At 38.0% G+C, this 20,728-nt stretch overlaps 1 protein-coding gene and 1 pseudogene across 2 annotated transcripts in view; both read left to right on the forward strand.

Annotated features, from left to right (window-relative positions):
- TMLHE (trimethyllysine hydroxylase, epsilon) overlaps positions 1-20,728 on the forward strand; it is a gene marked incomplete at its 3' end in the record, with an annotated part of 61,988 nt that overhangs the window by 35,353 nt on the left and 5,907 nt on the right. The window contains exons 4-6 of the mRNA XM_081041945.1: positions 8,848-9,127; positions 10,766-10,885; positions 15,592-15,828. Coding sequence (XP_080898071.1) covers positions 8,848-9,127; positions 10,766-10,885; positions 15,592-15,828 — 637 coding nt within the window. The remainder of the gene's footprint in view (positions 1-8,847; positions 9,128-10,765; positions 10,886-15,591; positions 15,829-20,728) is intronic.
- Positions 1,250-6,529, forward strand: LOC308494429 (tyrosine-protein phosphatase non-receptor type 12-like; annotated as a pseudogene). The gene is made up of 2 exons: positions 1,250-2,149; positions 5,105-6,529. The product of its transcript is annotated as a tyrosine-protein phosphatase non-receptor type 12-like (transcript).

Consider the following 20,728-nt stretch of genomic DNA (forward strand, 5'->3'; position numbering starts at 1 on the left):
CATGTGACGTTTGTGAAATAATGCAATTATAGAGATGGAGAACAGATAAGCAATTGCCAGGAGTTAGGGGTGAGAGGAGGAAGGGGTGTGGCTATAAGAAGATAACATGAGGGAGTCTTGTGATAGTAGAATTGAGTATGCTGACTGTACTAGTGGTTACACAAAGCTACACACATAATAAGACTGCACAGACACACACCACACACACACACACGAGTACCTGTATAACTCGTGAAATCTGAACAAACTCTTTGGAGTGTACCAATGCCACTTCCTTGGTTTCCATATTGTACTGCGGTTGTGTAAGATGTTAACAATGGAGAAGGCTCAAGGAAGGAGGCACGGGGCTTCCTTATACATTTCTTTGCAACTTCCTCTGAATCTATAATTATTTCAAAATAACAAGCTAAGAAACAAAAAGCATTGGAGGAAAGAAACATTTACAATAAAGACATCTGACTACTAATTCTCTATAATAAAAAAATGCTATAGAAAGGTTAATTAAGAAACAATTGACTTGGCAAAATATTTGCAAAAGGATAAAGACTGAAAACCATAAGTTGTAAGGTGCTATTACCGATTTGTAAGAAAACACCAATTTTCCAATTAAAAAAATGTGAGAAAGAAGTGAGCAGACAAATCATGAAAGCACGTGTCAGCAAACATTCTGTAAAGGGCCAGATAGCAATGATTTTTAGACTTTGCTGGCTGTAAGGTTTCTGTCACAACTCTTCCCAGCTATTCATTCTTCAGTAGTAGGCTTAAAACAGCCATAGACAATATGTAACCAAATGGACACCTGTTCTAAAATAGGTGTGAAAAAACAAGTGCTGGGCAGGTTTGGCCTTTTGAGCACAGTTTGGTAATACTTCCATTTAAAAAATACAGATGTCTGGGGGGGGCACGCCCCTGAGAGGTGGCTGCGGCTGCTAGTCGGGGGGGAGGGGGAGAAAGGACTGGCTGGCGGAGCAGGGCGAGTGGAGAGCCCTGATCCTGTGGCTTTGGTGGCAGGCAGCATCTCCGATGGGGGAGGAGGAAGGCGGGCGCGGAGGATAGTGGGAGGAGGGAGGAGGATGGATCAAGCTGTGGGTTGAGGTTGGGGTTGGCGCTAGCAGCAGTGGAGAGCAGGGCTGCCCCAGTAGTTGTAGGGCAGTGGAGCAAAGCAGGGGGAGGCTGGGGTTAGTAGGGATCGGGGGAGGGGAGGGGCAGGGGTAGCGAGCTGCGCTGGGCAGGTGGGGGACTCCGGAGGATGGAGCACGTGGATATCCTGGGGAAATTCATCCAGAGAGTCTAGATGACAGTGTGGAGGACAATTTAGCTCAGGATTTCATGCGATTAAGGAGATTGTCTACCAACTATAGCACAGAAAAGATTTGTCCCACAGCCACTGGAGGAAAAGAAGAAAATGTCAAAAAGAACAGATATCAGGACATACTGCCACTTGATCACAGCGAGTTAAGTTGACTTTAAATACTCCTTCTCAACATTCAGATGATATCAATGCAAATTTTATTAAGGGTTTTTATGGGCCAAAAGCATATGTGGCAACCCAAGGACCTTTAGCAAATACAGTAATGGATTTTTGGAGGATGCCATGGGAGGACAATGTTGTAATCATTGTAATGGCCTGTGGAGAACTTGAGATGGAAAGAAAAAATATGGGCGCTATCAGCGTTAGTATGGAGAAGACCCTATAACAGTTGCACCACTTAAAATTTCTTGTGAAGCTGAACAAGCAAGAACAGACGACTTCATTAGGACACGCTTACTTGAGCTTCAGAACGAGTATAATAGGCTGTCACTTTTATTATGTGAACTGGCCAGACCATGCTATTCCCTCATCATTGGATTCTATTCTGGATAGGACAAGCTTCAGGAGGAAATACCAAGAACACGAAGATGTGCCTATTTGTTTTCATTGCAGTGCACGCTGGGGAAAAGCAGGTACTATTTGGTCTGTAGATTACACATGGAATTTACTAAAGGCTGGGAAAATAACAGAGGCATTTAATGTACTTAATTTAATACAAGAAATGAGAACACAGAGGCGTTCTGCAGCACAAGCTAAGGAGCAGTATGAGCTTGTCCACAGAGCTATGACCCAACTGTTTGAAAAACACCTACAACAGATCATCATCAAAATCGCGGCGTGAGGTGAGCCCCTGTAAAGCTCTCCTGGAATTTACAACTCATCGAACAACAATAACTCCAAAAAGAACTCCCTTCACCGCACACAGATAAGACGAAGAGGCCCACTACTGAATTCACCTAAAGGTGGGAGAATCACGCGAGCGGGGGACGAGGGAAGGGAGAAGTGCGGAGATGGAGCCTCACGGGCACAGGACGCAGACCTAGATCAGTGCTCCGAGCTCGCTGCATCCCGGAACTACTGCAGCTGCAGGAGAGGGAAGAACTCGGACTGCTAGGGCTCCGCTTATGCCCCACAGGGCTGAGGCGGCTGAACCCAACAATCACGGCAGAGACCTTGGAGAAAAGACTGAGGGAAGAAGGCTGAAAACAGTGGTTTAAGCCCTCACTGGCAAGGGTAGAACGGAAGCCTTAGGCACTGAGACTAGCCACCCCCTCCCTACCCTCCCAGAGCTCGCCCCGCCCCCACCTGCCTGGTGCTACAAGCGATAAAGTAGCAGTGTCAGATCAAAAGAACAGAATATTTGCTGCTCTGAGAACTGTGCACCCCAGACACAGATTCGCAGCCCAACTAGTTCTGGCAAAGGGGAGGGAGCTGTGGAAGCGGGATCGGCTGTGGTGGTGGTCGCAGCCATTGCTCTGGACCACCTCTCACAACTCACCCCACCCCTGGCCCCACATATCTGGACGGATCCCTGCAGGAGTAAACAGAACTGCTGAAACATTCGGGCTCTGAATCTGGTGCAGAAAGAGATTTGGAACTTCAAAAGCTGTCCACATCCCCACAGGGACATGGCGCCCTATCACCCAGGCGAACTGTTAACAGAGGAGAAGCCTGTTTCCCAGGGAGTTCCCCCATTGTGTGAGAAGCTGGAATAGTGCAGAGAAAACATAGCACTACTGTGTGAGAGAGGAAAAAAAGGCTGCAGTCGGAGAAAAAATAAAACATTCTACCAACAAGTATTGGCAAAGAAAAGAAAGACCTCTTCCTATCAACCTGTTGCAGAAGCCACTCCTGTACATGTCTAGGAAGAGAAATGATAACTCAGTAATTGCCATGAATAACCACCGCAACAAGACAGCTTAGAAAGAAAGTGAAAAGTCTCCAGAAAAGGAACTTCAAGATATGGAAATATGTGACTTAAATGACAGAGAATTCAAGATTGCAGTTCTGAAAAAACTCAACGAGATACAAGAAAACACAGAAAGGCAATTTAATGAACTCACAAACACAATCTAAGAACATGAGCATTTTACAAAAGAGATTGAAATTTTAGAAAAAGAACCAAAGAGAATTTCTGGAGATTAAGAACTCAATAGAAGAAAATAAGAATGAAATAACCAGCTTAGGTAGTAGAGTTGACCAGATGGAGGAAAGAATCAGTGACATCGAAGATAGAAACCTGAAAATTACACAGATGGAAGAAGAAAGAGACTTGAGACTTAAAAGAAATGAAAGAACTCTATAAGAACTTTGACTCCATCAGAAAGAGCAATGTAAGAATAATGGGCATACCAGAAGGAGAAGAAAGAGAGAAGGGAACAGAGAATATATTCAAACAAATTGTTGATGAGAACTTCCCAAACTTGTGGATAGAACTGGATCCTCGAATCCAAGAAGCAAAAAGAACACCTAATTACCTCAATCCCAACAGGCTTTCTCCAAAGCACATTATATTGAAGCTGTCTAAAATCAACGACAAAGAAAGAATTCTCAAGGCAGCCAGGGAAAAGAAGACAGTAACTTACAAAGGAAAGCCCATTAGATTATCATCAGATTTATCAGCAGAAACTCTACAAGCCAGGAGGGAGTGGAACCAAAAATTCAAAGTATTGAAAGAGAGAAATTATGAGCCAAGAATAATATATCCAGCAAAGATATCCTTTAGATATGAAGGAGGAATAAAGACCTCTCCAGTCATACAGAAGCTGAGGGAATTTTCTAATACACGACATGCACTACAAGAAATACTAAAGGAGGCTATTCGACCACCATCAACAGGGACAATTTGTGGCAACATGAAAAGGGGGAGAGTAAAGGCCTGAACCAGAATATGAGAATGGAGAAAGTAAGCGTGCTGAAGAAAATGGAATACTCTAAATATCACACTTTCTTTTACATAAACTTAAGGGTAACCACTCAAAAAAAATCCAGAACTGAAATATATACTGTAATAAAAGAAGAAACAGACGGAACATCATAGAATACCACCACACAGAAACAACAGACAACAACAAAAAGGCAAAGAAACAATGGAGACACAGCCTTACCAGAAAACTAAAGATAGAATGACAGGAAATCCTCACATATCAATAATCACCCTAAATGTAAACGGACTGAACTCACCAATAAAAAGGCACAGAGTAGCAGATTGGATCAAAAACCTAAACCCAACCATATGATGTCTCCAAGAGACACATCTCAGCTACAAGGACAAGCATAGACTCAAAGTGAAAGGGTAGAAATTGACACTCCAAGCAAATGGCATCCAGAGAAAATCAGGATAAAGAAGTTGTGGTATATATACACAATGGAATACTATTCGGCAGTAAGAAAAGATATAGGAACATTTGTGATAACATGGATGGATGTTGAGAGTATAATGCTAAGCGAAATAAGTCAGACAGAAAAACCAGAGAACCCTATGATTTCACTGATATGTAGTATATAAACCAAAATCAACAAAAGAACAAGACAAACAAATGAGAAACAACAACTCATAGACACAGACAATAGTTTAGTGGTTACCAGAGGGTAAAGGGGGTGGGGGTAGGGAGATGAGGGTTAGGGGTTATCAAATATATGGTGATGGAAGGAGAACTGACTCTGGGTGGTGAACACACAATAAAATTTATAGATGATGTAATACAGAAGTGTACACCTGAAATCTATGTAATTTCACTAACAGTTGTCACCCCAATAAATTAAAAAATAAAAAAAAGAAAAGAAAAACACCTACAACTATAATGAAATTCGTGGAGTCCTGAACTTTGCCAATGGAGTGAATGAAATGAACACTCATCTATGGTCAGCTCCATAGATCCTGACAAACAAGATTCTTCTCCTCCAAAACCACCAAGGACCTGCAGTTGCCTTGTTTAAGGGGATGCTAAGGAAGAAATACTGCAGCCACCCGATGGAACCTCACCCAGGGCCACCCATCTTGTTACCTTCACCCCCTTTGGCTTTTCCAACAGTCACCACTGTGTGGCAGTAGAATGACACATACCATCCAAAGCCAGTGTTGCTCATGCTTTCATCATAACGACATTCAACAGACCTCAACAGAAATTATAGTAAATCAACAGAACGTCCAGGGGAAAATGAATCAACTGTTGAATAGGTAGATAAAAAACTGGAGAGAAGTTTAAGTTTTGAGATTAATAAAGTCCCTTTCCAAGAGGGACCCAAAAGTTTTAATGGAAACATACTCTTGAATTGGGGACATGCAATTAAAATTAAATCGGCTTCACCTTGCATGATTGATAAAACCTCTCAGTCGCAGGAATTGAGTTTGGGGGATCTAAAAGCTGGTGGTATTTCTCAGAATTCTTGCGTGGACCAACATGCAACACAGTCAAATAGAGCTCCAGGTATTCCACCAGAAGAAAAATCACAGAAGAATTCAGACACACCTCTAAGGCCAGGCTGCTTGCCTCTTGATGAGAAAGGACATGTAATATGGTCATTTCACTGACCTGAAAATATCCCACCTATGTCCGATTCCTCTGAAAGCAAATCCTCAGATAACCAGCCAAACAATGAAAACTGTCCTTTTAATACCAAGCTCCACAATACTAGTTGAAACCCATGATCTTGTGTATCATAAGAGTTGACCTCTCTTCAGAGCACCCTTCAGTTTTAATGACTCTCTTCACTCTGATGACAGGAACTCTGATGGTCCAGTGACCAAGAATAAAACTAATATTTCAATAGCAAGTGCTGCAGTTTCTGCTGCCACTAGTATGGAAAGAATTTCTGCAAGGAAAGTATTGCCAACATCCAGTGCTACACCTACTATAGCAGGAACAACACATTTGGGAGCAGAGAAAGATGTTGTCAGTGAAGAATCATTCACCTCCTCCCCTACCTGAAAGAACTCCTGCATCTTTTATATTAGCAAGTGAACATAATACACCTGTAAGATCTGAGTGGAGTGAAACTTCAAAGTCAGAAAGAGTCTGATCAAAACAAATCTGAATGCTTGATAATGTCTGGCAGTGAAAAATGGGATCATCCAGCAGGTCTCACACAGAGGCTTGTGTAGACTGTCCACCTACTCTCAGTAACAAGAAAGATCAAATATCAGAAAGTCCAACAGAAGCCACAGACAAGGATCAAGAGATCTACTTTGAGAATAGTAATGATTCAGGGAGCTAAAGACACTTTAATACTGGAAAATTCAAGTGCCACTGAAACCCAGATTTACTGTATTCCATCTTAAAAATGTGGGACTAACAGCTGGGTAGATTGTTACATTAGTATTTTTTGCCTGGACCGTCTAACCTGCCATATACTACACTTAGGAAAAAGTATAACACATGGTTTCTTTTGTAACTCCAAGGATTATTGCCTTGATGTCTCTTAACCCTGTTACACGCTGCTTATAGACATGTTAATATAATAATACTTCTATGATAAATTGGTTTTAAAGACTACTCTGTTGTTAATGTTTTATCATGTATGCATGGTTTTGTATATAGACAGGGCAAGTAGGGATATAATTTGATAAAATTGCACTCATAAAATTTTTGCATGGTCTAAATCTTTGTGTACCTTATTTGTAAATGATTTGCCCTGAAGTTTTAGAAAATAGTTTCTGAATTTTAAAATTGCTAGATTCATGAAGCCAGCATTGCAAGTTATCAGAGATGAAAAATTGTAATAATAATACATGTTGTAAATTGTAAGCAAAAAGTTATTTTTATAGTACATGCTGTCTAATTGTCCATCCTACTTGTCCCTGTTTTCATCTAGTCGTGGAGATACAGTAAGTGCCTTGAAACAATATTGAATTCTTTTAGCTCATGCGTGTTACTTTAATACTTGAACTCAACTGGGATTAGAAGACTATCAAAATATTTGTATGTTTCAGGATATTTGACCTGCCATTAAAATAAAACAGAAACAAAAAATAAGATGTCTAACAAGTGTTCTTATTAGCCTTATTAGTAAGTGAATCAATTAAAATTATTACAGTAAGAGCAGTTTACTTACCAAATTAGAAAAATATATTTAAAAAATAAGAATATGCAACTTTGATGGCCACACAAATATCGTTGGAGGCAATGAAAATTGGTAGACTTTCTAGAAAGTAATTTGGTTACATGAATATGTGTCCAGACTCTTAAAAGTGTATGTCTTTGGATTTAACAACTACACCTTCTATGTGTGTATTTTGAAAAAAATTATCAGAAATATAGACAAAGATGATCACTATCAAATAATAGGGATTTTTTTCAAGAAACAAACTACATGCCCCAGAAGAACAGATTGATTAAGTAAATTTTTGTAGTCAATATTTAGCAAATTATAATAATTTATTTTATGGAGATTTTCAATGATAAAATTATTGTTAAAATGTTAAGTAACAAAGGAAGGGTGCAAATATGTGTGTGTGTGTGTATGTATATATGTGTGTATATCATGTACGCATATACACACAACACACATACATATATATATATATATACATATATATATATATATATATTCACATATATGGCAAACTTTATAAAGTAAAATAATGCATAGAACAAAAAACTGGAAGAAATGATGCCAAGCTGTTAATAGTGGTTTCATCTGGGTGGTAGAATGATAAGTATCAGTGATTATTTTTATTTCCTCATACTTTCTTATGCTTTGCGTATTCTTTATGATACATTAATTATCTGGGGGGTGGGAAGCCAAAAGATACAAACAGAGACTAATACAGAGAACTAGAAAGAAGTAAAAGGGAGAGATAAGATGCCAGCATAACCTATAGCCTTTCACTCCTATTATATTCTTTGCTTATCCTGAAGATTTTATCAAAAGAATTTCGGGCGCTGTTTTTTGTTGTTGTTCTGTTTTTGTTTGTTTGTTTGTTTGTTTGCACAGCGGGCAAATTCATTTATGACGTCACTTTATCATGTTGTATTGATGTTGTATCATTAGACCAAACTGACCTAACTCATTTAGAAGAGGAAGACAGCATAGTGTAGTACTGAACCGCCGGAAGTAAGAGGCCAGAGTTCCAGTTCCAGCTGTAATACTTATTCAGCTGTGTGATCTTGAGTTAGTCACTAACTCTTCTCCATTAGTAAAATAAAGATTAGTCCCTTCTAGCTCAAAAGGTTGTGTGTAGATGAGAGGTGAGGATGGGGCAAGGGGAGAAAGAAGGAAGTAGACTAAAAAGCAACTGGGATTTTTTTCATTATCCTTCTTTGATGACTTGATAAATGCTCCAGAGCTATAATTCCATAGACTTACCTACCTGCTGGGAAGATTTATTTGTTCATTCATTCACTTATAATTCATACTACTCAATCTACAAAATATTTCTTTCTCAGGAACGTTATAGGCACTCATTCTTATTTGGTTTCATAAACAATACAGCACTGGGTGAGTGATTGCTAAAAATAACATTCTTAACCAGTAAATTATTGGCAGCATTTATAATTATTATTTTAATGCCTTTTATTTTTTTCCTTTAAAAGGGCCAGATGATCATGTGACTAAATATGATTTGGATTGGCTGGTGAGAAACAGTTATGAAGGACAGAAACAAAAGGTCATCCAACCTAGAATCTTATGGAATTCTGAAATCTACCAACAAGCCCAAGTGCCATCGGTGGATTGCCAGAGCTTTTTAGAAACCAATGAGGGACTGAAGAACTTCATGCAGAACTTTCTGCTCTATGGAATTGCGTTTGTAGAAAATGTCCCTCCCACTCAAGAACACACAGAGAAGTTGGCAAAAAGGATCAGCTTGATCAGGTAATTCATTAGTTTCCTGATATCTGCAGTGATTGATTTCCAGAGCATGAACACCAATAAAATAATGTAACAGGTATGGTCACCCTTGTTCTTAATCGATAATATTTTATGGCCTAAATAAGGAGATTCCCATTGATAGTTCTTTATTGAAGTGCAGATTTTTAATCTCTGAAGATGCTTATATGTTAAATGTGGTAAAGACTTCAAAATCATTGATACATTTTTTTTGAGCCCAACAATGCTCAAAGTGAGAGGTGTCATTGTACACTAGAGTGAGCACTAACTGTGAGTAAAGCGAACCAGGTACTAGTCTGAGTTCTACCATCAAGCAGTTGTAGGAACATAGGCAACTCCATTACACACAAAACTTTCTCTCGACACCCCCAGTGGCCTCTATTTCCCCATCTGATCAATGAGAGGATTGAATACAATGGTGTCAAAAGATCATCCCGTTTTGACCTCTCATTCCTAAGGCTTGGTTCAGAGACTGGTTGTTAATAATACTGCCTTACACCATTTAACCAGCATATTCACACCTATTATTTTCTTTGGTCATTAAAACAATCCAGATAAGTGTGTATTTTATCCCCTGTTCTACAGGTGCAGAATTTGAGGCTCAGATATCTTAAATGGCTTGCTCAGTATTGCTCATCTAGTAATCAGTGGGGCTGGAATTCAGATGGCTCAGGTTTCTTGATTCTAAGTACAGTGTTGTTTCCACTTGCTAGTCTGCATTGCTATATTTCAATATAGATTGATCTTCTGTAGTATTAAATGTGATGTAAACCTACTTTGTTAGAAATTGGTGCTTTCCTTTGACTTAAGAAGAGACAGATATAGCTCATTGTGGGACACTGCATACACCAGGTAGTATGCTGGGTCATTCGCCCTATTCTAATAGAGCACAACCAACATTTGTGAGCCGCTCAGTTTGAAACACAGGCTGAGAAAGTTCAAGTACAAGAAGCTGTGCTGGTAAGCAACAAATTGAGAGGGCTGAAAAGATTAAGTTGAAGAGGAAGAACATTTCCCGTTTGGACTTTGAGGATTCATAAAATAAATGAACTTGAAAGCTAAAGAATTAAAGCGACCTTTAGTCAGATCTGAGCTCACCAGGAAAATAACTATAAAATCTAAACCTATGATATATACCTGAGGGAGAGAAACAAGAACAGTGATACAGCAAGTCTCACTAAATACTTGCTAACATAAACTATCCTTTTCTCTTTTTCTTATTCCTCCATGTCCAAAAGATGGGTGAGCAGCTTCATTAATAACTGCTAAAAGCAGCTGCATAAAAACATTTTTTTTCTATGCAAGGAAGCTGAGTACAGCAAAGAACCTTGAAAGGAAAGCTATTAGAAGTAGGCACATAGAGAGAGATGATTCTCTAAGCTTTCGGACTACATTATACTTCCGTAGTTTCTCCCCGCTCCCCCCCACACAACTTCCTAGAGTATTAATCAGTGACAGAATTGACTGGTGGTGTTTTCCACTGTCATCTTCACCTCATAGATAGAAATCTAGAGCCATAACTCTATTGTTATTTGTGAATAATGAAAGTATTACAAAGAGTTTTGAAAGATAAGAATGAAAATTTCAAATAGCTAAAAGGTCTTCCTGTATTTCATTTGACAGGGAAACCATCTATGGGAGGATGTGGTATTTCACTTCCGACTTTTCCAGGGGTGACACCGCATACACCAAGCTAGCTCTGGATCAGCATACTGACATTACCTATTTTCAAGAGCCCTGTGGGTAAGTGAATTAGAATTTTCCAGAGCAGGGTCTTTAAATGTGATGGTGTTGAATAGTTTCTTAATCATTTTCCATTCTATCTGAACCAAGATCGTATCTGCTAATGATGACCTGTATGACTATTTCGACTCTTCTAGAAACATGATCATTTTGAAGCACCCTTGCTTAGACTTATAGAAATACATTTTTTTGAAATGATTGAAAATTCACCTTACTACATAAATGAATCTTGATTTAATTTACATTTTTTTCTCAAAGTGATAACAAATAACTTACCAAGAAGAGTGTTGGTTAACCATTAGTTTTGCAATTTGTACAGTTTTCTTATATTTAGTTATTATATTGCAAAGGGGTCAATGTTCCAAACACAGCTGCTTTGGATATGGTATAAGAGGAATTTGGATCCATTTTACAAGTTGGAGAGGAGGAATGAATGAAAAATAACCTTCACATGGAACCAGAAGTGATTGAGCCAAAAATTATATGTACCATACATTCCCCCCAGCTTTATCAAGATATAATGGACATCTAACATTGTGTAAATTGAAGGTGGGCAGTGTGTTGATTTGATACGCTTATATATGGTAATATAATTACCACAATAGCTAACAGGCAGAAGATTTTAAATGTTCTCACCACAAAGAAGAAATGTTAATTATGTGCATGATGAATAGATACCATACTTTATTTTCCTACCATTTGCCACTTACTAGAGGTACCTCTGTGGTTGTTATTTTGTTGTTGTTATTGATCTTGCTTCTGCATGTAGGTGATGAGCCTGAGGCACAATGACAGTAGTAAAGTGAGTGTATGTATGGATTTATAAAGACAATATGAGAGGGTGATAATATGCAATTGCTTGTGGTTACATTGATTTGCTTTAGGGAGTTGGAACTTAAGAATGTTTGGTTCTGGGGAGGAAGAAAAAAGCATATTTTAGAGATCCTGCTTAATGTTATTGATATACGAAGAGACCAACAGTCCTGCCTTCCTCATTCTAGGCAATGCAGAATAAAGAAAGAGGAAATGGAAAGAGAAGCAGCTGGACAGGGGTTGAAGTTCAAATACCAACTAGCTTTTCTGTGTCTGACCACTACCAGAGATAAGCAGTTGTCTGTGCCTTTAATTTAACCCTTTCTAATCAATGGCAAGGACCAACTGCTTTAGCAGTATAGTAAGAGTGGTTAAGAGTTCTGACTATGGCCTCAACCAGATTGGGATTTGCATCCCAGCTGGAACATGTATTAGCTTTGTGATCTTGGACAAAGTAACATCTCTGTGCCTCAGTTTTTCATCTGTAAAATGGGACAGCTAATAAAACCTATCCATTAGTATAGGTTGGGGATTAAATTACCTGATGTATGGAAAGTACTTGGCATACTACCTGACACATTAAGTGCTCAGTAAAGACTAGCTACTGTTATTATCATTTAAGCCATTATCATCATCATCATCATCATTTTACATGCCTTTTCCTTTCTAAAACTACCTTTGGTGTAGATCAATCCTTCACAACCTCTTTGGGGATTTTCCTCCTTTATCTTCAGCCTTGCCACACCTATCAACTCTTTCCTATCAGCTTCTCATATCTTAAATCTCTTCTTTTGTACCCTTCCTTGGACTCTGTCTCCCTCCAGCTACAGCCCCATCTTACTCTTCCCTTCACAGCTAAACTACTTTTAAAATTATCTACATTCAATGTATTTAAATTCTCATTTCCCATTTACTCCTGAAACCTATGGTCAGCTAGTTTATCCTACCCACTCCCAATTAAGATTATCCTCTCCAGGGTAAGGGGGGTGGGGGGAGGGAGATGAGGGTAAGGGGATCAAATATATGATGATGGAAGGAGAACTGACTCTGGGTGGTGAACACACAATGGGATTTATAGATGATGTAATACAGAATTGTACACCTGAAATTATGTAATTTCATTAACAATTGTCACCCCAATAAATAAATTTTAAAAAAAGAAAAAAAAGATTATCCTCTCCAGTCACCAACAGATAATTTAATTGCCATACCCAACGTGTATCTTTCAATCTTAATCTGACTTGACCCTTGGGGCGTGACATTAACCACTACCTCTTAAATATTTCTTCTCTTCTGGTTTTGCTCCTATGGTATATCTCTGAGCATTTTCCCTCAGCCTTTTGGGCTGGCTTATTTTTCTATGAGCACATCCTAAATATTGTTGTTTCTCAAGTTTTCATCTTGTCCCTCTGTTCTTACTTGAAATGATCTGTCCAAATGACTTCTTCCATGCTCTCGGCTTTAGCTATCACCTACAGACAATAAGAAATCTACCTCTCGTCTGAGTTCAACTTGCTACTAAATAACCCTGACCTAGAAGTTTCATAGAAAGCTCAATATGGCCAGAACTGACCTTTTTTATTTTAATTGTATTTATATTAGGTTCCCCTTGATTTTATTCCTTCCATCTTTATTTGCATTTATTATTTATTTTACTTTGGTGTTCACGTATCCTTATTTTTGCTTTTTCTCTAAATTTCTGTTAAGAATATTTTCTACTTTTTAAAGACTTTAGTTTTCAAGTTCATTAATCATCACCTTTCCTTTCCCTGTTAACATCTGCAGCCATATATGTATGGTTCAAGTTTTCCAACACGCCTCTAAACGGAGCTTCTTCCACAACCCCTCTAACCCCTTCATTATCATCCAGTTACACATCTGCCTACATTCTCTGTCTCAGCAAATGGCATCATCATCCATCAAGTTACCTAATGGAAAACCTGGAGTCACTCTAGGCTTTTGTCTGTTCTTCATCCTCCACATCTAATCAGTTATCAGATCTTGCCCATTCTACCTCTGTAGTATGTCTCAGGTGTGTCCTCTTTTCTGTAACACACTTCTCTGAGCTTAAGCCCTCAGCGTTTTTCTCTAGTATTTCAGGTATCCAAGTTTTCTGTTACCTTGATTCCCACCAGTCCATCTCCCATGCTATTACCATAACCAAGACTTTAAAATGTTAATATAACCATAGAGTTTCCCTGTTTAAAAATCCTCCTCTGGTTTTATGTGCTGTGCCTGTCGAAACTTCTTACCCTCTTTCTTGAATATACCTCGTTGTTTTACAGTAGTATGTTTGGTCACACTTTTTCTCTGCCTGGAATGCCCTCTCCTCACCTCAGTCTCATTCCAGCCCTACTCTTGCCCATTTTTTTTAAGACTAAGCAAAGTCATTGTCATCCCCCTCCAAAGCATTTCTTTTTTTTTAATTTATTGGGGTGACAATTGTTAGTAAATTTACATAGATTTCAGGTGTACAATTCTGTATTACATCATCTATAAATCCCATTGTGTGTTCACCACCCAGAGTCAGTTCTCCTTCCATCACCATATGTTTGATCCCCCTTACCCTCATCATCCACCCCCCCACCCCCTTACCCTCTGGTAACCACTAAACTATTGTCTTTGTCTATGAGTTTTTCTTTCTCATTTGTTTGTCTTGTTCTTTTGTTGTTTTTGGTTTATATACCACATATCAGTGAAATCATAGGGTTCTCTGCTTTTTCTGTCTGACTTATTTCACTTAGCATTATACTCTCAAGATCCATCCATGTTGTCACAAATGCTCCTATATCATCTTTCCTTAACGCCGAATAGTATTTCATTGTGTATGTATACCACAACTTCTTTATCCATTCATCTATCGAAGGACATTTTGGTTGTTTCCATGTCTTGGCCACCGTAAACAAAGCTGCAATGAACATTGGAGTACACGTGTCTTTATAGAGAAATGTTTTCAGATTTTTTGGGTAGATACCCAGGAGAGCGATTGCTGGGTCATATGGTAATTCTATTCGTAATTTCTTGAGGAACCTCCACACTGCCTTCCATAGCGGCTGCACCAGTCTGCATTCCCACCAACAGTGTATGAGGGTTCCTTTTCCTCCACAGCCTCTCCAACACTTGTGACTATTTGTCTTGTTGATGATAGCCATTCTGACTGGGGTGAGGTGATATCTCATTGTGGTTTTCATTTGCATTTCTCTGATGATTAGCGATGTTGAGCATTTTTTCATATGTCTATTTGCCATTTGTATATCCTCTTTGGAGAAATGTCTCTTCAGGTCCTCTGTCCATTTTTCAATTGGGTTGTTTGTTTTTTTGTTGTTGAGTTTCATGAGTTCCTTGTATATTTCGGATATTAGTGCCTTATCAGAGGCACTATTTGCAAAAATCTTCTCCCATTCAGTTGGTTGCCTCATTATTTTGTCAATAGTTTCTTTTGCTGTGCAGAAGTAAAGCATTTCTTTATACAATACCCCACTAGAATGATTTCTCTATTTATGGCCCCACTATATCTTGTATACAACTTGATTATAATACCTATCATGTTTTATTGGTAGTTATTTGCTTCATCTCTTTTCACTAGACTATAGGCTTCTTTAGAACAGAGACTGTATCTTATTCATGCTTGTATTCCCAGGGCCTGACACATAGAGGCTTCAGTACATGTTGAATACGTTTAGAAGATACATGTAATGACATGAATATGTCAAAGCACAAGAAAAGTACAACTGGCTATGAGGTAAAAGCAATTAGGAAATGAGATTTACTTCTTCAGGAAAAGAAAATGGCGCAAGTAGATTCAGTCATCGTTTCATATATAATTTTCTAAAATGTTGATATGTTCTCATGACTCCACTGAACAGGAGAATTTAACTTGTTTCCCTCTTTAGCATTCAAGTGTTTCACTATCTTAAGCATGAAGGAACAGGTGGCAGGACACTGCTGGTAGATGGATTCTATGCAGCACAGCAGGTCCTGCGAAAGGCGCCTGAGGAATTTGAACTCCTCAGCAATGTGCCATTGAAGCATGAATATATTGAAAATGTTGGAGAAAGTCAGAACCACATGATTGGGGTTGGGCCAGTCTTAAATATCTATCCATGGAATAAAGAGCTCTATTTGATCAGGTGAGTACCGAAGAACTATCCCTCTGTATAAATGTATTTACCAAATATTAGCCATCAAATGTAACGGAAATTCCTAAGATCCTTATATCTGCTACATTTTAATCTTGCTACTCTACAGCTTTTTATTTGTACAATTTCTATTCTTATTGTAATTCCCATAGAATAATAAATAGGCCAACAAGCAAGGACTACTAGTTGCGGGGGTGGGTGGCAGATGTTTGAGATAGTATTTAAAAATGGAAGTATTATTAAAATAAGAAATAGTTATTAAATTGTGCTCAGTGACCAAAGAGCTAAGGTACCCAAAGATATGACAACCACGGCATTTGTCTGTATCCCAGATTTCTGCAAATCTCCTAACCTGTGTATCCAACAATCTACGAGATGTCGCCACTTAGATACCTAGGATCATAAAGCACACCCTATTCAAAACTGAACACATTCTCTCCACTCATTTCAAGCCTGCTCTTCCACACCCGGTTGTTGTGAAAATAAAAATCAATTGTTGTCCCTACCTTTGCCCCAGGATTGTAGTAGGAACTACATTAATACTAATTCACTTCCCTTGGATAAGCTCCCCTGGAAAACTCTCCCAGTCATCTCTTGTATCCTCTACCTAGAACAATGAAGATGCTTGATATTTTTTCCAACATTTTATTATGAACATTTTTAAACATATAGAAAAGTTGAAAGCTTCATTTGCAATGAAAACCCATAGATCACCGTCTAAATTCTACCATTAAAATATCACTATACTTGCTTTATTTCCTATCTATTCATCTCTCTCGCTCCCTGTATCCATCTATTAATTAATCTTCTTTTTGGTTCATTTTAAAGTATAATGCAGGTATGAGTACATGTCCCCCTAAAATACTTCAACACTTGTACAATGATGTTAAAATATTAAATATACACTTGCTGAGTTTATTATTAAATTTATGCATACACCTATGTAACCCGGACCCCTAACGAGATGGAATATTACCATCGTTGCAGAAAGTACCCTCATATGCCTTCCTAGTCCAGTCCTGCTCACACACCACAGAGGAAACAACTGTCTTGATTTTTTACCACCATAAATTAGTTTTGCCTGTTCTAGAAATTCATACCATAGAATTCGTTCTTTTGTGAATAAACACCGAGGCTCTTTCCAGTTTGGGGTTATTATGAATAAAACCACCATGAACATTCATGTGAAAGTATTTTTGTAGATAATATGTTTTCATTTCACTCAGGTAAACCTAAGAGTGAAACTGCTGGCTCATAGAGTAGGTGAGTGTTTAATTTCATAAGTAACTGCCGAAACTTTTACTAAAGTAGTTGTTCCGTTTTACAGTCATCAGCAGTGTATGAGAGTTGCAGCTGCCCCACCTACTGGCCAACACTTGATGTTGTCTGTCTTGTTAATTTTAGCCATTATGGTGAGTATCTCCTTGGGATTTTAATTTACATTGATTGAGGACTAATGACATTGAGCATCTTTCCATGTGTTTATTGGCCATTTATATCTTGCGAAGCATATGATTAAATCTTTTGCCTTTTTTACATTGGCTTGTCATTTTTATTGAGTTGTAGTTCTTTATATACCCTGGTCACCAGTTCTTACTGGATGTATATTTTAGGAATATTATCTTCCAGTCTGTGGCCTACCTATTTAGTTGTTTAACAGAGTCTTTTGATGAGCAGAAAATTTTAGTTTTAATGGATTGTAATTGATCAAATTTCTTTCAATGATCATTGTTTATGTGACATGTATAAGAAATCTGTGACAACCCACATGACATGATGATATTCTCCTACATTTTAAAAAGGTATTATGGTTTTATCTTTACCATTTAAGTCTGTGATCTGTCTCAAATTATTTTCTTCTGTGTCGTGAGGTAGGGCCAGAAGTTGATATTTTTTACATATGGATATCCAGGTCCTATAGTATCATTTGTTGAAAAGACCCCTTTTTTCCCCCATTGGATTGCCTTTAAAACACTGTCAAAAATCAAATAACCATATAGATGTGCATTTGGTTCTGGGCTCTCTGTTTGATTCCATTGATCTATTTGTAGATTCTTATGACAGTTCCACACTGTCTTGGCTACTGCAGGTTTACAGTAATTCTTGAAGTCAGGTAATATGTTTGCCAACTTTGTCCTTTTTCGAGATTATTTTGGATATTCTAGATCAGGGGTCCACAAACTTTTCTGTAAAGGGCCAGATAGTCTCCATGGCAACTGCTCAGTACTGTTGTGGAAGCACGACAACAGCCAGAGATGATACATAAATCAATGTGTATGACTCTGTTCCAGGAAAACATTATTTACAAAAACAGGCAGTGAGCTGGATTTGGCCCACAACTTTTGGAAAATAACATTATTATTATTGTTATCTTATAATACTATAAAAAAAACATAACCTAATCTTGTATATCTTTTGTTAATTTTATTCCTATTTTTATGTTTCTTGGGATTTTTCTGTGGAGACAATCATATTCTATCAGAGAAGGTTGCTGGTGTGGCCAGGCAGGAGCTGGTCTAGTATTGCTGAGCAAACAATAATAGGCCACACTCCCAGAGTGCAGGCAAGAGAGCAAGTGATCACCAACTGCTGGTGTGAGTGTGCAAAGGAAGCCTTGGTCAGTGAAAGCAGAAGGACTTCAGAGCACATAGATTTCACGACCCGGGAGTGAGGGTCGAGAGCTTGCAGTGTGACCCTGTGGAACACAGGAGGTTGCAGGTAGGTCATGCAGGGGGCTTGCCCAGGGAGTCCAGACAGACAGCTGCATCTAGGTCTTGCAGGGGCTCTGGTTCACCGCGTTGAGAGGGTTGTGGAAAGGTCATCACCAGGCTCAGGCTGCAAGGTCATGTAGGGACCGAGGGCTGGACCCCACGGGCTGGTGATGTCCTCACACCTAAACAGTGGAGCCCTGGCCAGGGACAGAAATAGCAAGAGAACCTCTTTCTCCTGGAGCGTCCCTCCTGCGCCCTCTACTGAGAAAGTTTAATATTGTCCTTTCTGTAAAGGAGAAATACTGACAGGAATTCTTATATGGAGAACATGGATGTAAGGATACACTTGGAACTGAGAAGCAGTAAATTGGTAACTGACACATATATATAACTACTTTCAGCTTAATTATATCATGTTGGTAAATTTTGCATCTCGGGTCAAGAGGGATATTGGTCCACAATTTTGCTTGCTTGCTTGCTTGCTTGCTTGCTTTTCTTTCTTTCTTTCTTTCTTTCTTTCTTTCTTTCTTTCTTTCTTTCTTTCTTTCTTTCTTTCTTTCTTTCTTTCTTTCTTTCTTTCTTTCTTTCTTTCTTTCTTTCTTTCTTTCTTTCTTTCTTTCTTTCTTTCTTTCTTTCTTTCTTTCTTTCTTTCTTTCTTTCTTTCTTTCTTTCTTTCTTTCTTTCTTTCTTTCTTTCTTTCTTTCTTTCTTTCTTTCCTCCCTCCCTCCCTTCCTCCCTCCCTCCCTCCCTCCCTCCCTCCCTCCCTCCCTCCCTCCCTCCCTCCCTCCCTCCCTCCCTCCCTTCCTTCCTTTTCTTTGTTATGAGTTTGTCACATGTTGGTATTATACTGACTTTGTAAAACTCTGGTTTACCAAAGAGTTTGTGGAATATTAGTGCTATTTCCATCTTAAATATTTGCTAGAATTTACCAGGGAAACTGTCTGGAGATGGAGTTTATTTTATGGGAGGGTTTTAGATGTTAAATTTAATTTTTTCCATAGATATAGAGCTAATACGATTTTCTGTTTCTTCTTTAGTGGTTCTTTCTAGAAATTTATACATTTTATCTAAGTTGTCAGATTTGTAGTCATAAAGTCATTCATAATATTCTCTTATTATTTTCATAATGCCTACAGTCTCTATAGTGACATCAGATTCTTGGTGTTGGTAATTTGTGCTCTTCTTTTCTTGTTTAGTCTAGCTAAGATTTTATCAATTTTGTTATTCATTTCAAAGATCCACCTTACTGCTTTGTTAATTCTCTCCATTATTTGTTTCTGTTTTATTGGTTTGTGGTCTTATCTTCATTATTCCCTTATTTTTACATACTTTTGCTTTAATTCTCCTTTTTCTAGTTCTCTGAGGAAGCACCTTAGGTCATTGATTTTATACATTTAGTCTTTTCTAACATAATCATTTAATGCTATATTTTTGCCTCTAATCCCTTTTTGCTGTATCCTACAAATATTTATATGTTTTAATTTCATGGTAATTAAGTACAAAATATTTTCTAGTTTCCCTTATACTTTTTTAAACCATGTATTAATTAGAAATATATTCTTTAATTTCCCAATACTTGAGGTTTTTTTCTAGGTATCTTATCGGTTTCTAATTAGAGTCTGTTGTTATCAGAAAGCATACTATAGATTTGAAGTTTTTCATTTTTATTGACTTAGTTTTTGGCCCAGTAAATGGTCTAGGTTGGTGAACACACCATGTGCACTCAAAGAGCATGTGCATTGTTCTGCATTTCTTGGGTGAACTATTTTATAAATATCTATTAGGTCAAGGTGTTTGATAGTGTGTCCTCTCTGATTTGTTTGTCTAATTGTTCTGTCAAGTTGAGAGAACAAATAATATCGTGATTTTATTTATTTCTACCTTTAATTCCACCAGTTCTTGCTTTATGTTTTTTTAGTATCTGTTATTAAACACACACCCATTTGTGATTTTTATGTCTTCCTCATAAACTGACGTTACGTCATGATGACATGTACCTCTTTAAGTTGACTTTCAAGTTTATTTTATGTTAATATTCTCATGCTTATTGTTTGCAAGCTATTTTATTTACCCTCTTGTTGGATTTACCCCTTTATCATTATGTAATGACGTTTTTATCTTCTATTACAGTCTTTGGACTAAAATCTATTTTTTTTCCTGATATAAGTGTAGCTACCTCT

This window comes from Rhinolophus hipposideros, assembly GCF_964194185.1.
Source record: "Rhinolophus hipposideros genome assembly, chromosome: X".
In the NCBI taxonomy this organism is placed as follows: Eukaryota; Metazoa; Chordata; class Mammalia; order Chiroptera; family Rhinolophidae; genus Rhinolophus; species Rhinolophus hipposideros.